This window comes from Cololabis saira, chromosome 1, assembly GCF_033807715.1.
Source record: "Cololabis saira isolate AMF1-May2022 chromosome 1, fColSai1.1, whole genome shotgun sequence".
NCBI lineage: Eukaryota > Metazoa > Chordata > Actinopteri > Beloniformes > Belonidae > Cololabis > Cololabis saira.
In genome coordinates, this window is record NC_084587.1 from 22,986,115 (window position 1) to 23,003,452 (window position 17,338).

Here is a 17,338-nt window from a genome sequence, read left to right on the forward strand (position 1 = left end):
GCAAATCGAACAGTGAAATTAGATTCAGGACATCAGACAACGAGAAGGGTCCTGCTGGAATAACATCTGCTCATGTTATCATGTCAAAGAGAGGCTCATCAGAGGCTCTTGGGAAAAATGCTAATTTATTGCCTATAAGAATTTCATGAACACTAAAGAGTGTCGCAGACTATCACGCTCCACACTGCGCAGCAGCTGGGAAACGGATGTTGGTGATCACTTGGGAAGGTGGAATCTCCTTTGAGGCTGCCTTCACCAATTAGTAGTGCAGTGAAATGCTGCTGAGTCTGCTCTGAGGGATGACACACATGAACGCCATCTAACTTTATAAGCTCACGGTGGCCTCTTATCAAGTAAATAATACACAGCGTCCTCAGAGGTATTGATCGAACTTAAATCAATACTAAGATGTAATGTACTCATTTTTGAAGGTATTCACAATTTTATTCTTCCATCCTTAGTGGAACATTTCCCTCTTTTCCCGGTCTTGGTGCCTGTATGTAAGAGCCACTTTCCAGAAAGGTGTAAAATCTGATCCCCTCTTTTTTTTTTCACCTCTCAGGGATAGAGAAAAAGGCCGCTTGTGTATGAAAGGACCCCCCCCACCACCATTCTGTAACAGAATAAAAAGTATGAGAATTTCTAACAATGTTTTGATCACATTGTACATGGCGCAGAACAAGTAAGTAAATGATGAAATAACATTTTATTCATACATCCCCTATCAAAATGAAAAGTGCTTCACGATAAAACACAGGATGAAACTTAAAATATAAAAACTAAGCTAAAAAGATGTGTTTTTATCTGCTTTTTAAAAGAGATCCCAGAGTGTACAGATCTCAGGCTGAGAGGAAGGAGCTCCAGAGGGGGGGGCTGCTGTAAAGGCTCTGTCATCCTTTAGTTTTCAGCCATGTTGCTAAAATAATTTTAAATTACCTGTGTAATTAATAGGGAGCCAGTCCAGCTGGATTAGTAAAGGGGTGACATGTGAATACTTGGAAGATTTTGTCATTAGCCCTGCAGCAGCCTTTTGGAAAACCTTAAGACGTTTCAGTAATTTTTTTTTTTTTTTTTTTTTTTTTTTTTATATATATTTATCCCGGTTTTTTCCCCCATTTTTATCACCCAGTGCTCCTACCTAACAGTCCTGTGCATTGCCATCCTCTACCAACCCCGGGAGGGCCCCGCACTGAGCTCAGGTCTCCTCCTTAACCTGAGGAGTGAGCAGGCCGCATCTTTTCACCAGACAGGGTGGGGATTCTCCGGCCGGACGTAGCGTGTGGAAGGATCACGTTATTCCGGCCGGATCCTCCCCACCCCATCTGGCGCCCCGGTTGGCCAGAGGGGGCATGTATAGCCCAGGACTGTGTGCATGTTTTTGTGAGGGCAGCTCACATTAGCTACCCAGAGGAACACAGGGAGAACATGCAAACTCCACACAGAAAGATCCTTTCGCCAACCCCACCCAGGGTGTGGGCACTGTAGTCATGGGGGAACTAACACGCACTTCAGCGCCCACAGCGTCCCCGGCGGGAATCGAACCCAGGACCTTCTTGCTGTGAGACGGCTGCACTACCTGCTGCGCCACCGTTCAGTAATTTTTTTAATTAATCTCCATCTAAGATCGTGACACAATTTGACTCAGCTTGGCAATATTTTTTTTTATATTGTTTCACTTCTCTATTACAGTGTTCAATTCCCATAAAAAACACTTGTTAATGCAATTACCTGTCTGTAATTATTTAGGCCATAAAAAATTTAACTTACGGTCAGTACTGTGTATAGGATAGATGGCTTGCTCCCAGCAGGTGTCTTCCTGGGGTCCAGTTGAGAGGCTGCTCTCCTTATCCAGGTGGAGCTGGAACCAAACAGCCAGAGCATCCAGCTCTCCTTCCTGAGTGACGGGCACGCGGATTTCTTGAACCTCCCGAGAGCTCAAGCCTTCCAGTTCCTGCAGGATCCAAATACAGTTAGAGCAGGAAGCAATATATCTTCAATAACCAATTAGCTTTCAAGATTAGCTGCATTAATGTCATGTCCCTGGGGAATTGATTACTTTAATAGATATAAACACATATGGCTACAGCTATAGTTACAATAAGTATGGGTTAAGGATGGGTTAAGGAGGTTGACACCACCTCCACCTTTAAAACCAAACTTAAAACCTTTCTGTTTAGTAAAGCCCACAGTTAGTGTAAACTCGAGTGTGTTAGGGCCAGTAGTCATAGCTGCAGCTGCAGGACAAGACTAAAACAGTTCGTCTTAAACATAGCTTGGCTGTAATATTACTATTATAGAGCTCCGCTGCAGTGGGACACCATCATGATCCACTGAGCGGCGCCCATCACCCCTCCTTCTCTTTCCCTTATTCAGATCAACCCTCAGTTACAGTATTATAACCATAATTGTTCTCCATTGTTCTTGTAGTTTGTTGTGCAGGTTTGCCCCCTCCCTTTCTCTGCTGTGCATGTTTGCAGGCCAGAGCTTCAGGAGCTGCATGCTGACCTGCAGTCCCGTCCTCTGACCACCTCAGTGTCTGCTGTCTACATCTGTTTATATAGTCGTTTCTGTAGTGTACCAGTTAGCCATTGTGTCTGCGTCTCTCCTTTCTCTGTTTTTCATTCTCTGTCTGTTTTCTCTTTCCTGCTCTGCCCAGTCTGGCCTCCGGCAGGAGGGTCCTCCCTTATAAAGTTTCTTCCCTCCTAAAGGGGAGTTTTTCCTTTCCACTGTTTGGCGTGGGGTTTTTCTCCCACTAGGGGAGTTTTTACCTGCAATTGTTTATGTTTATGTTATAATTGCTCGGGGGTCATGTTCTGAGTCTCTAGAAAGCGACTAGAGACAAATTATGTTGTAATAGATGTTATATAAATAAAATGTAAAAATTGAATAATATAGGTATTAACAGTTGCTGCTTTTTAAAGCCACTTTGCGTCGTAGAAGAGGAGATTTGTACAATTATGCATATAAAAATGTCCTATCGGGCATGTATAAAAATTGCTTTGCTTTTGCAGATTCGAGGCCTGATCCTGAAGTTGATTATGGTTATTGTGCCACTTATTAACTTTTCTATGTAAAGCACTTTGAATTGTCTTGTACATGAAATGTGCTACACAAATAAACTTGCCTTGCCTTTTCATCCAGCCCAGCAAGACAAAAATTCACTGTATACTGAAACCGTTTTAGGACATTTTTCTTTATTTTTATTTCTGCATTTGATACTTTGGAAAAACACTTTTAACTCCGGTCATTTTGATTTTGGCTGTGCTTATACGTTAAAAGGTTCTAATAAGGTTCATTCACACAGACAGCTCACAGCAAGGCTCCTGCTAGATGGGCAGTAAGATGTGAAGGAAGGCAGAACTATGGAAATACAAAGGTGCCACAATTTTCCTCAATTTTCCCCATCATTAACTTTAAAAACGCATTTATTTACAATTCACCTTTTATACTACTTTGGCCAGACTCATTAAATTGCTGCTTTGTACGACACAGAAATGCACAAAAACAAAGCATTTTATAGCACTCCGAGATGTATTATTTTTATGGTGCTCTTTAGTGCAGCGAAAAGCCATTGAGAAAACACTTTATATAGTACGGTAATCTATTACGGCATACCAAAATACAACTACATACAGAAAGATGTAGGGTCTGAAAACCATCCATAGGGTTTCCCGATCCACAAGGGTTGTTAATCAAACTGCCTTTGCACGCAAATTTTTAGCATTACGCCCAATTAGAGCAACGAACAACGTGAAGTATTTAGAGCAACAAAACAAGTCAGTTGGAGAGTGTGTTATGAACGAGAGTAAACTAAACTTTAGCCGTAACCTGCCGTAAAAATGGCAAATACATCAATTTTGCAAAGTAATGATCAGGGGGCTGTCTTTTTGTTTAATCTTCAAAGAAAAAGTCTGAATCTTTAACTGTTGACGCCAAAGTAGATTCAAAGGGCCGTTAATCCTGAGATGCAGCCATTTCATTACGCTCTGTCCTCATTGTGTTAAGCCAACCCAGGGACTCTGTACAAGAACGGACTGATTGGATTGGCGTATAGCTAATGAGCTCTAAGGGATGGTAGTAGGGATGTTAATAATTAATCGATTTTCGATTAATTGCCGTTATGAAATTACCCGATTAAAATTAACGATTACAATTAATCTATTTATTTATTTATTTATTTTTTTTTCCGTTTAATTTCACCAGCTGGTATTACGCCCGGACCACATTTAATGCGACACAATGCGCTGCGCCGCGCACATAAAGTTAGAAGAAAGAGATGAGTATGTTTGGTTTTAGTAATATCATGCTCAGGCAATGAGTCTGCAATGGCCCATACGGGAGACACATATAGCTCAGTGCTTAACTTTTATTTTTAATCCACTCTATATTCTTCTGGTTGTTCTCCGATATGCTCCCCTAAAGCCTGAATTATGGTTCCGCCTTAAATCGACGCAGAGCCGCCGCCGTAGCCTATGGCGGCGGCTCTGCGTTGTTGTAACGCGGACCATAAATCAGCCTTCACCCGGTACATACATAGGTTTCTCTAAACATCTGTCCCCGCTACAGTTTTAACGAAAAGAAAATGTGCTCCAATACAGCAGGTCTCATAATTTTATTTTGAACACTGCCAAAACTCTAACTTAAAACGTAACTAGAACTTAAAATTTGCTTGACATAAATGACACTATTATGGCTGCTGCTACTACTAATAGCCTTGAAGTGCACTTTATATTATATTCCTTGTGGTACAAAAATGTCTTTTTGTTACTTTTGTATCTAATAAATATTTGATTAAGGAATACATTAAAATGTCCTTTGTATTTTATATAAGCAAAAAAAATTATGTTTGTATCTCAGATGGGGGAAAAACGCCGCTTATCAACTAATCGATGATCGATCCATAAGGTTATCAACTGTCAATTAATGAAATAATCGATAATTTGCATCCCTAGATGGTAGCTGGACAAAGCAAGCTGCAAAGCAAACTTAAATTTGCTAGTCGTACATCCAGATTTCTAGGCTAGGAAATTTTCATTTTAACGTAGGAGAACTGCAAACATGATCATTTTCCATGGCAGCTTTCACACTACATGAGTTGAGGCCCACCTTGCCAGTTGTCAAGCTCGCCGACTGGTCTGTCCTGAATCGTTGCGTGTGAATAACTTACAGATGCACCTTAAAGCGGACCTATTATGTGGGCCAGTCATTTTGGACAGATGATGGATAGCTAGAAAGCCAAATATAAAAGCTGTTGGGCAACTCTCCATTAATGTTCCAGCCAATGAGAGGGCGACAGGGTGAGGTCATGGTGAGGAGGGGAAACCCAAGAAACAATAGGGAAGGAAACTGGCAAAGCAGCTCTCTCTCTTTGCAGCACAGATTGTAAATTGAAGATAAATACAAATAATCCCCTCAACCCACTTGCCCTAATCCAGTTTTTCATCCATATGCTTTGTCCTATTTTCATCCATGTTCTGAACAAAACATAACACAAACCGCTTCCCTTAGACCATTTTTTAACAATGAACTCTTGTTTTGTGTTCAGTTAAGCCTCATTTCCTGAGTGTCTTCTGTTGACAAAACATAATTTGGAGACCAGCCGGTTGACAGTCACTGTCTAAACCTGCGACGTATGACCTACTGTACCACCCCCCACCCTCCAAGAGTGCTGTCTTCATGTAAATCCTGTGGAAACGGAGCAAGATTATTGTGCTTTTGGCTTTCCAAAGACAGTGTGTCCAGAGTCATAGTTGGTTAGTTGGCAACGATGAGAGGAAATTTTAGATGAGTTCATAGTTTTAACTTGTTGCTCAGTGGGTCAGAGTTGCGCCATGAGAGAGGAAAAATACATGGGCTCGCACGGTTTCACAGGGGAAGCTGATAGCATCTGATTATATCAGTGTTAATGGCATTGTCTCATTTTATATCTGATTCGGAAAAAAAAATACCAAAATAAATTAGAAAAATAGGTATACCACCCAGATGTAAACGTTCCCTCCCTAATCCACCAGATGTAGAGAAAAAAACTCTGCTGGTTTCAAGCTAATCAAACAGGTCTTCACTGATGTGCAATATTTAGGCTGTGAGGCAACCAGCAAATCCGTTTTGTCGTAAAATGTGATGATCTCATTGTTAAATTATTTTGCTTTTCTCAAGGCAACAGAACGCAGCATAAGAGAGTCCTAAAATGGCCTTGAATTCCAGAGGAAGAAGGCACTAAACATTAGTGAGGATCCTGGTTCTATTCATTCATTTCAAGCATATTTATAGGGAACATAGATCTGAGTCCATGTGCACACGGTTCTGCTATAAAAGACAATAAAACTCACCTGCACATTGTTGAAATCTATACAGAGGGCCGTGAATGGCTCCGTGAGGGGTTTGTATCCTCCTGGCAGCCTGCTCAGCCGTTCTGTGGTGTATGGCTCCATGCTGTCGTCTGGCTCAGAGCTGCAGTTCACTGGGCTGTGCAGCTCCCCAGCTGCAGCCATGGAAAGACCACCCACCTCTGTCACATAGAGCCTGTATTAACAAAAAGAAAGAAAAAAGACACAGTAATGTGCTGAGGTGTCCAGACAGCTCACACCTTTGCTTCAGTACCACTGAAGCACAGATCCTTTGTCGGTGTTGAAAAAGGTCGCTGCTGGAAATCAGGCGAATTCAGAGGAATACAAACGGACTCCTGGACGCTACCTGTGATGCCGCCGGATCTCAAGGCACTCAACAGCCATGCCAAACACGGTGGCTCCCCCAGGGATGACACGTCCTGTGGTGGACTGCCCACTAACTTCATCCTCATCCCTCTACAGGAGTAAAAAACAATTTCCTTATAACAACTTTTTCCACAAATGCACCGTAGACCTGGAGAAGTATAAACACTTTCCACAGCGGCTGCATATGAAACGTAAATGTTTACGTCATCAGGCACATCAAACGTATTGCAGCCGGCTCCGCAGTACTGAGTCCTAAATAAATCAGACAAGGTTTATCTGCGAAAACAGCAGACAAATCTCAAAATGGTTTATAAACAAAACGCTTTATACGCTTTTATGTTACTCTGTGTGCAACATTTCCTAATGTGCAGTGCATGTGTAGATGAGCAACGGCAGTTTGAAATTCAATTTTCAAATCTTCCAGTTGACACCAACACAGGACTTAATAAGACAAACATTAAACATGAAATAAATCCAGTCTATTGACAGTCTGATGCGAGGACGATGCGTTTCCTTACAAATGTCTGTATTTAATAATTGCGAGTTACCTTTGGAGGCAACAAGAGGTGGTGCCAGGCGTGAATGAGACTCTCTATGATGCCTTCTCCAAATAATCCTGCATCCACAGTCTCCGTCACCACCAGCGAGACCCTAAAGGTTGATTCAAACTTTTTAATGTGAAAAAAACATTTGCATAAAAAAACCTTGTTGTAACTAAGAATGTTTAAACGGAAGTGTACCTGTGCGGGATGTCCGTGGGCGCTTCCATCTCCAGGGATTTCTTGTGGAGGATCTTGATGCTGCCGTCCATTCCGTTGGCGGACACCACCTCGCAGGCCAGCTCATACATCGTCTTGGACAGCTCGCAGGCGTACACCTCAGCAGCGCCGGCCTTCTTAGCACACATGCTTGACAGAAACAAACAGGATGTCAGGACAAGTGGGCGCTTTCGTAGTCAAAATAATACAACTTTCATCTGGTATCAACTGGGGGTTTTGTGTTGAAATACTGAATTACATACACAGATAAATAAAACAAAACCTCTAATTCTAATGGAAAATATCTCACCCAAGTATTCCAGTGCCAGTACCTATGTCAAGTACAGTGTTGCAGCCTTTTTGAACAGCCTTTTGAATGGCTTGCTGGTACTTCTGGTTCCTCCCGCGGTCATTGAGCATAAGGAAATGCCATCGCTCCACCAGCCAGTTTGCCACTCTGTAGAAGTTCTCTCTGGCTTCTGGATAGTCTGGTTTCAGCTTCAGGGCTTTGTGGAAATGGCCCGCAGCTTCATCTCTGAATCCCATTCTGGGCCATTGAAGGAACGCCACAACATAAAAGAGCAAAGAACATCGTTACGATGGGACACAGGACTGGTGAGAAACACATGTCTATACAAAAATAAGATTTAGCCAGAGGACAATACCGGAACAGATGTTCGCCCATGCTGTTCAGGATGACCTCATCAGCAGGGAAGATTTCCAGCGCTTGTTCATAGCAGTCGAAAAGCTCCTGAATGCGGCCCACAGAGTCCAACTCCTCGGACCATTTGAAGAGAGTGAACCTGAAGGAATCCTGAAAGGGAAATTTGACTGGATTCTGATTTTTGTTTGTTTGTTTTTAAGGTGAACTAATTTCCAAATGCCATAAATTAAAATAAAACAGTCCTAGCAGCTGAGTCCTCACTTTGTAATGTTATTTAAGAAATGGCAGTTAGCAGACTTTAAAGGTCTAAAAGACCAAGTAACCTTCCTGAAAGTTCCTTTCTGAGTTCAAAAAACCTTCAGAATGGTTTTGATGACTGTGGTCATTTAACAGTGCACTCACACTAGGGCTGGGCGATATGGCAAAAAAAGTGATCACGATTTTTTTTCCCATATTGAACGATCTCGATTTTTAATCACGATTTTTTTAAATCAGAAGATCCCCCCCTCCCTTCTGGAATAAAATAGAAAGAAACCAGAGATTAGTTTTTTTTTTTATTAACAAATAAAGCAAATAGCATGTTTTAACAAGAATCCAGAATGCTACCAGTGGTACCCACCGAAAAAACTAGGGATGCACCGAAATGAAAATTTGAGGCCGAAACTGAAGCGGAATAAAATTTAAAGACTTGGCTGAATACTGAGTACTGAATAGCCTACGGAATGCGGTTGTTCACAGTTTTTCATTTATTTTGCCATTTTTTTCACAATTGCATAGATAAAATTGCAATGACATTATTAAAAACAAAAACAGTAAACTAATATGAGTTGAGCCACTGTCAAGCAGCTGGCGATGCGGTTGCTTAAATTGACCAACAGGTGCCTCTCTAACATCACTGTTTGTGTACTGTGCGTGACTCTGACGCTGGTTGGTAATTAAGGAGTTAAAACTCACTCGCCACTTACAGGACTCTGTAGCCAGCAGAAACGGCAGTTTTATTACATTTATTAACTGTAGTACCGCTATTATGAGAGGTTATTTCTCACAGTATTAGCCTAAAGGGACTTAAGGCTGATTTATGGTCCCGCGTTACACCAACGCAGAGCCTACGGCGTCATCTGGTGAGCTCTGCTTGTTGCCTCCGCGCTCCGACACATTCACTCCGCTGAGCGCGCACACACACACACACGCACGCACGCACGCACACACACACACACACACGCACGCACACCCATGTCGGGGCCGCGGAGTTTCTGAAGTCGGCGGTGATGAGTAATTTCTGGTACAAGCAGAGCGAATCACAACTTTAATGAGTGCGGTTCGAATACACAATACATCCATCACGAAGGGCATTTTGTGAATCCATCACACCCTCCTCCTGTACGCTCGGAAGAAGTTGTCCGGTGAAATAAATAAATAAATAACCGCTAACCGTGAGTCCCGGTCGGCTCGAAGCTAAGCTAACGCTAGCCTGCGGTTGTTGTCTTGTAGTTTTATTCTCTCTGGTCACGCTTGCTCCCACCAGTGCAGGGGAGGCAGATGTGACTACTTTACTGCCTATGGTCATGCAACTTGCCGCGGCATGTCATGCATGATCAATTAATGCAGACAGCGCGGTGCCAGGAAAGCGGGTTGTGATTGGTTGTCGTGCACTTTGCTGCAGCATGTTTTGCACGTGATCGAGAAAGTAGACCCACAGCTGATCACCGTGATCGAACTTAATTTGATCGCGATCACAAATCGAGATCGTATAATCGCCCAGCCCTAACTCACACCTTCACTAATATAACCGTAATGGGAAAGTAACTGTAATAAGAAAAAAAGTCCACTAAATTCTGCCCCAGAGCGGTGGATACGTCCAATCTAGCGTAACAAATTTTGCAGAAAAAAAATTATATTGAGTTGTTGTTGTAACTTAAAGGGGACCTATTAAGAAAAACACGTTTTTTCTTGCTTTAACATATATAAAGTGTTCTCCCCTCAGCCTGCCAACTCAGAGAAGGAGGAAAGCAACCAAATTCTGCAGTGTCTGTACAGCCGCCCGGATGAGCCATCCAGTCTGATGTGGCTTCTACGAGCCGTTCAGATTCTGCTCCCTTTCGTTACGTAACCAAAATGCAAACCACGCCCACAACAAAACACCGTGTCCTAACTGCATGCGAGCGTCCGACTATCGCGTCGCGCTGCGTGACATCGGACGCTCTCTGTCCATCTCCCTCCAGCCAGCTGCCACTTTATTGAGGTTTTTGTAGTGAAATGAGGAGGTATCATAGAGATAACTTCTCTTTTCAACTAACTGGATCAGCCGTTCCTCATCCATGACCATTTCCTACAGCGCTTTCAACCGGCTTTCAACGCAAGCGACAGGAAGAAAATAGAAGCAGGGCGTCCGACAAATGTTCAGCTCAAAACGGCGCGCCGCGTCACGCTGTGTCCAGTTAGGACAGTCTAATAGAAAATAGAGTAAAAGAAAAGAAAAAATAAAATTAAAATAAATTTTGTCGCTGACGCTCGCATCGCATGCAGTTAGGACACGGTTTAATAGTGTACGCAGCCGGCCGTTCTTCTGCCCAGAGCGATGCTTTGTGCCCTCAATTCAATTCAATTACATTTTACTTATATAGCGTCTAATACAAAAGATGTTGTCTCTAGACGCTTTCCAGAGATCCAGAACATGAACATAAACATAAACATAAACATAAACCCCCGAGCAATTATTACATAAACAATGGCAGGTAAAAACTCCTATATTGGGAGAAAAAGCCTTAAGCCAAACAGTGGCAAGGAAAAACTCCCCTTTAGGAGGGAAGAAACCTTGAGCAGGACCAGGATCATAAGGGGGGACCCTCCTGCCGAAGGCCAGACTGGGGGAGTGGGGGACGACTCCCCTGCTACACGTCATTCAGGCAGCCAATCAGCACAGAGCCTCATTATCATAGCCCTGCCCACTCAGAATCCAGCATAGATAATGAGGTTAGAGACTGGGATGATACAGACATTCCTCAGAGGCTGAATTTCTAATTTATTTAGAAAAAAACAATCAAAAGCTTGTTTTTAAGACATTCAAGGCCTGTTTAAAATAGATATTACATGCCATAATAGGTCCCCTTTAAACTGGCCTCCAGGCTGAGGGGTCAGGGCCCCACTGATTTTAAGGTAGGAAAATGCCTCAGCCAAACTGGTCAACTGGTGTGTTAACTGAAAATGTCTTGCTGACTTTACTTTTGCTTTTGTGTGTTATATGGGTTTTGAGCGTTAAAGGAGCCGTCTGTAAGAAATGGCCAAAACTGGTACTGCAGTCACTTTCAAAATATTGTTGATCGGCGTGTGCCCTCCCCCTCCTCCCCCCGACCAGAGGTTGCCAGGTAGGCTGCAGAATGCAGCAGGAACGTAGGCTGCCATGGCTGCGATAATTAGAGCCGAGCTGGCAACCCGGATGCCGAAACAATACTGACTTGGTGATTGGGAGATAGGTGGAGGGTGGAGCTTCAGAAACAATACTGACTTGGTGATTGGGAGATAGGTGGAGGGTGGAGCTTCAGAAACAATACTGACTTGGTGATTGGGAGATAGGTGGAGGGTGGAGCTTCAGGCCAAAACAAAAAATGACAACATAAACATCAGTTGAGGGCTGCAACTCCTCTTTTTAAACTGGAATATCCTGGCTTGGGTGCTGTTGTCAGTGACATAAGTATTTGAAATGAACATGATTTTTAAATGTCTGTTGACATATCGGGGTCATTTTATGATTCGTTTTATTATTGCTCTTACATACAGCTCCTTTAAGTAAAATGGTCATTACCTTTGCAAAGTCCTTGAACTGAGGTGCCAGGTTGAGGACCAGCAGGTAGTGCACGAACGCAGTCCCGTAGTCCTGGTTGAGCAGACACTGCTGGGCGCTCTGCAGGGAGCCGGAGATCAGCTCATCCCGGCCCGGCTCCGCTCTGCGCGGCCTGCGGCTCCTCCGGTGCTTCGGCCTGGCACTGGTGTTAGGCATCCTTTAAACAAAAGAGAGAAAAAAAAACAGTAGGAGTAGAGTCAAATTGTTTAAGACACGTTAATAACATTGTAAATAAAGATTTGAAATCCAAACATTGAACTACTGAAAAGAAAAATGCAAACTGAGGAAATTTCTGTGTAACAAAATGAGAGCCTACACAATACGGCTCTTTATTATCAGTATCAGGTATCAGATCAGACTTCGACTTACTTCATTAATTATGAAGTGGAAGCTAGTTAAGTGAAAATGTTGCAAAGTGAAATTGAAGCTTGCTTACTTGCTCTATTAAACGTGGGCTCAGTCGGTGCCGCTGCAGCTAAACAGGCATCATTACAGTTGTTAGCGTGGCTGTCGACAAGTATTCCTGGCAGCAATCTTGCATTACTCCACATAATAACCACTCTTCTGGCAATTGCAAAGGTGGTTTCCAAGTTTAACTGTTCATATTCACGCACCCCCACCGACAAATTTAAACGCAAAATCAATATTTTTCTTTTAAATGCCACTGTTGGTGCCGCTGTAAGTGCTCCTGCGCTTAACAGCTCGGTGAGAAACGCTGCTCTAACTGAAGGTTCCGCAAGCTCATTCGTACGATCATTTATGTGGTTTAGAACTAAGAGAAGATTTATTCGCTAAAGAAAGCCCTTTGGATGAAAAGAGTAATTTTTGTATTTATTTACAATTTAATCAACAAAAATAAAACACGATATTGTCTTAGATTTGCCTCTGATGACATGAGAAAAGCTTGAGACACAATCAAAGAGGACATATGATCAAGATAGTTCACACTCATGAAAAAAAATATAAAAAAATTCTGTATTAAGATACAATTAAGATAATATAACTTATATAAGGTATCATAGACTAAGATCCCTGGACTAATGTAGATTATCTACAGTACGTTTATAAACCTGTTTACTTTGTTTTTATACAAGTTTTCTTTCCCAATTCAGTGTAAACTATTCAAGTTCATGTTTTGCACCATTTCACGGCAAATTTCACGGCTACATTACGAAATAAAAGATCTCAATTTGAGTTCAATTCAGTACTACAGTTCATTTCTGCCAAATCAATTAGAATACATTTTTATCCAAATTACTACCAAATTAAATGTAATTCATTATCATCTATTTATAACCACACCATTGAAACTTACTGTTCAATTCAATTTCGATTTCAATTCAATTTTATTTAGCGTCTATTACAACACAAGTTGTCTGTAGGCACTTCCCAGAGACCCAAAACATGAGTCTGTAACTGTATTCTTAATATGCTGATTCTCGGAAATCCTCACCTAGCTATGGAAATCAATAAATTGCTTTGAAACTGTGATTCCCTCCCTGCATGGGGTGGTGGGGGCTGGGGAAGGAAAAAACACGTTCAACTGACATGTTGAAAGTTAGCCACATATCCATCAAATATGACCTAAATTTCCATTTAATTTTTTATTATTAATTTTCTTTTGGGTCATGTCTGGTTCCAACTATACTTGTTATTGCCCAATTAGGCAGGAACCTTGCTGTCTGTACCACATATGGCCCACATAACACTTCCCTGTGCTGTAACTGAGTCATTCGTGTCAAATGTAGCCTAGTCAGACCAAAATATACCTGGAATCTGGGAACTCCCTTTCAACAGGAGGATACCTTGTCCTTGAGCAGTGCCAGATTGTGGCCATCTGCCTCAACTGGTTGTTGGGGTGTGAGGACAGAACAGACCTGCTATGACACATAGGAAAATTAGAAATCCAAAATTAATGTCAGCATTTGTAACATGTGCATACATGCAGAGTAAAGAGAGCAGACACCCCAGCACAACCTTGGTATGCAATCAGTCACCATGAGATATTTGTTGTTTGTCTGACTCTAGACTCCTTACTCATTTCCAGTTTTGTATGATACAAAAGAACTTAAAAATACTCTATTCAAAAAATAAAATCAATATACCAGTAAATTGAAAAACTGTATTATAAAATAATAATTTGAAAAAGAAAAAAAAACACAAATATATGGTCTAAATTGTGTTAATTCTGCCAAAAATTACCATATTAATATGAAATATAATAGATTACATTATAGCTGATGAAGCAATCCAAGTAACCTGCTTGTACTAATTCAATGTACAATTTCACATGTAATTAGCCACTCCACTCTGTTCTTTACAACCTTTCACAAAGAAAATGTATGCTTTTATTTTCACATGTTGTATGAATTGTGTTTTCAATGTGAGATCGATACAATATTGAGCAAAAAATATAATGCAACGCTTGCTCTGGAGTAGAGATGCCTATCTTGCACCAAAAAAAAAACTCTATTCAAAAAATAAAATCAATATACCAGTAAATTGAACAACTGTAATATAAAATAATAATTTGACAAAGAAAAAAAAATAGAAAAAATATACCTTTGGAATATATCTGGTTAAATTGTGCAAATTCTGCCAAAAATGACCATATCAATATGAAATATAATAGATTACATTATAGCTAATGAAGCAATCCAAGTAACCTGCTTGTACTAATTCAATGTGCAATTTCACACGTAATTAGCCACTCCACTCTGTTCTTTTACAACCTTTCACAAAGAAAATGTATGCTTTTATTTTCACATGTTGTATGAATTGTGTTTTCAATGTGAGATCGATACAATATTGAGCCAAAAATATAATGCAACGCTTGCTCTGGAGTAGAGATGCCTATCTTGCACCAAAAAAAATACTCTATTCAAAAAATAAAATCAATATACCAGTAAATTGAACAACTGTAATATCAAATAATAATTTGACAAAGAAAAAAAAAACAGAAAAAATATACCTTCGGAATATATCTGGTTAAATTGTGCAAATTCTGCCAAAAATGACCATATCAATATGAAATATAATAGATTACATTATAGCTAATGAAGCAATCCAAGTAACCTGCTTGTACTACTACGCCTGTAAACAATTCTGCACATGTAGACATACACACACACACACACACACACACACACACACACACACGCACACGCACACGCACACACACACGCGCACGCGCACACGCACACGCACACGCACACTTATAATGATGTTTGTTTATTTTATATTTTATTATCATTATTACTTTTTAATCTCATTTTGTTATTGAGGTTATCTAGCATTATATATTACTGTTAAGGTTGTTTTATTTGACTGTTAAGTGTACATAAGCAGGGAACATCAGTATGGATCATATTGTTTCTGTACTTGTAAATGTATATTGTTATGTCTGTTTGTTATGTGTGGACCCCAGGAAGAGTAGCTGATGTACTGCATCAGCTAATGGGGATCCTAATAAATTCATAAATTGTACTAATTCAATGTACAATTTCACATGTAATTAGCCATTCAATTCTGTTCTTTTACAACCTTTCTTTCACAAAGAAAATGTATGCTTTTATTTTCTACAGTTGTATGAATTGTGTTTTCAATGTGAGATCGACATGTATGTATGGAATAAATTAGATAGGGATTTGAAATTATGTAGAACCTTAACCTTATTTAAAAAAACATTGAAAAGAAGGATGATTTCTTTATATCAAATTAATGAGTGTTGATGCTTGCTATGTTGAGTTGGGTATTTATTTAATTAGTGATTTGATTTGATTTTTTAAGGATGAAGGTAACATGACTGCACCTTTATTTTACATTTTTTTTATTTCTTGAGGGAATTTTGTTATCCCCATGGAGGCAATTTGTTTTACTGTCAGTCTTTACTCTTACTTCTTGCTTTCATGCTTACTTTAATTAATCTTTTTGAGGGTAGGCAAATAATAAGCTTTGCTTCAGCCTACACCTTTTTCGGTCTAGATGGTATTTGTATATTGGAAATTTTTTTTTAATGTTTTCTTTGAACAGTGTATTCGTTTTCTTGTTGTCATTCTTATTCTTTTTTTTTATGTGATGTCATGACCGAAATAAACTAACTAACAAACTAAACTAACTAACAAACCAGTGGTGTAAAGTAACAAAGTACAAGTACTTCGTTATTGTACTTAAGTAAGATTTTTGAGAATTTGTACTTTTATTGATACTTTCATTTTTCTGTACTTTTACTTTTACTTTGTTACATTTTCAAAGAAAAAAAATCGTACTTTTAATCCGCTACATTTAAAATTGGACACGTCGTTACTCGCTACAAATTAAAGAACAGCACAGCGGGGGCTGATTTATGGTTCCGTGTTACACCGGCGCAGAGCTACGGCGTAGGGTACGCGGCGACGCACACCCTACGCCGTAGCCTACGGCGTACGGTGTGCGTCGATTTAACGCGGAACCATAAGGCGGACGGGAAAGAAGGGGGGCGCGTGAATATACCGAGAAGGAGCCGCAGCTCCCGGGAGAGTTGCGCCGCAGAGGCGGGCCGGAAGGCCAGAGGAACCGCCGTCGCGTCGAGTACCGATGAGGACTGAAGCCTGAATTATGGTTCCGCGTTAAATCGACGCAGAGCCTCGCCGTAGGGCACGGGCCCTGCGTTGGTGTAACGCGGAACCATAAATCAGCCTTGAGCGGCAGCCGACGCGTGTCCATGCGCACCATTCTTTGATTCCACCCCTTCTAAGGTGGTTTTGGCATTTAAAAGTTCAAAAGTCTCATCCTTTATCAGCTGGGGTTGCTTAATGTTGTCACTGCATACTACAGGCTGGGGGTGAACCTGTCAGCGGGGCCAATGGGGTACAGCAGCAGTGATGAGCAAAGGGAGAAATTAAAATGGGGTAATGGAAACAAACGCTAAAGGGGTCAGAATAATATCACCATTATTTAGAGTTGTAAGCAAATTCTTGGATTCTTCATTTCTTTGCAATCCTTTTGAAAATAATGTTGTACTTTGAATTTTGTACTTTGTACTTTGTACTTTTGTACTTAAGTACATTTTACACCATGTACTTTTGGTACTTTATTATATTTAAGTTGAGGTACTTTTATACTTTTACTTAAGTAATGTTCTTAATGGGTACTTTTTACTTTTACTTAAGTAATTTTCAAGCAGAAAATTTGTACTTTTACTTAAGTACAATATTTTTGTACTTTTTCCACCTCTGTAACAAACTAACAAAGTTAGCTTGCTCTGAAATACAACATTGAGCCAAAAATATAATGCAACGCTTGCTCTGGAGGAGAGATGCCTATCTTGCCCCGGCATTCCTCTTGGACATAAAGTTTTGCTACACGCATGCAGATGTCAGCA

The 17,338-nt window shown here is 40.7% G+C and overlaps 1 protein-coding gene across 1 annotated transcript in view; it reads right to left on the minus strand.

Moving 5' to 3' along the window:
• Positions 1–12,679, minus strand: part of prmt9 (protein arginine methyltransferase 9) — a 20,167-nt gene extending 7,488 nt beyond the window's left edge. The window contains exons 1-9 of the mRNA XM_061718365.1: positions 12,413–12,679; positions 11,938–12,133; positions 8,137–8,285; positions 7,782–8,018; positions 7,454–7,621; positions 7,262–7,364; positions 6,694–6,803; positions 6,330–6,522; positions 1,768–1,951 (exon numbers count right to left, since the gene is read on the minus strand). Coding sequence (XP_061574349.1) covers positions 1,768–1,951; positions 6,330–6,522; positions 6,694–6,803; positions 7,262–7,364; positions 7,454–7,621; positions 7,782–8,018; positions 8,137–8,285; positions 11,938–12,132 — 1,339 coding nt within the window. The 5' untranslated portion in view covers position 12,133; positions 12,413–12,679. The remainder of the gene's footprint in view (positions 1–1,767; positions 1,952–6,329; positions 6,523–6,693; positions 6,804–7,261; positions 7,365–7,453; positions 7,622–7,781; positions 8,019–8,136; positions 8,286–11,937; positions 12,134–12,412) is intronic.
• Positions 12,680–17,338: the final 4,659 nt, after the last annotated feature.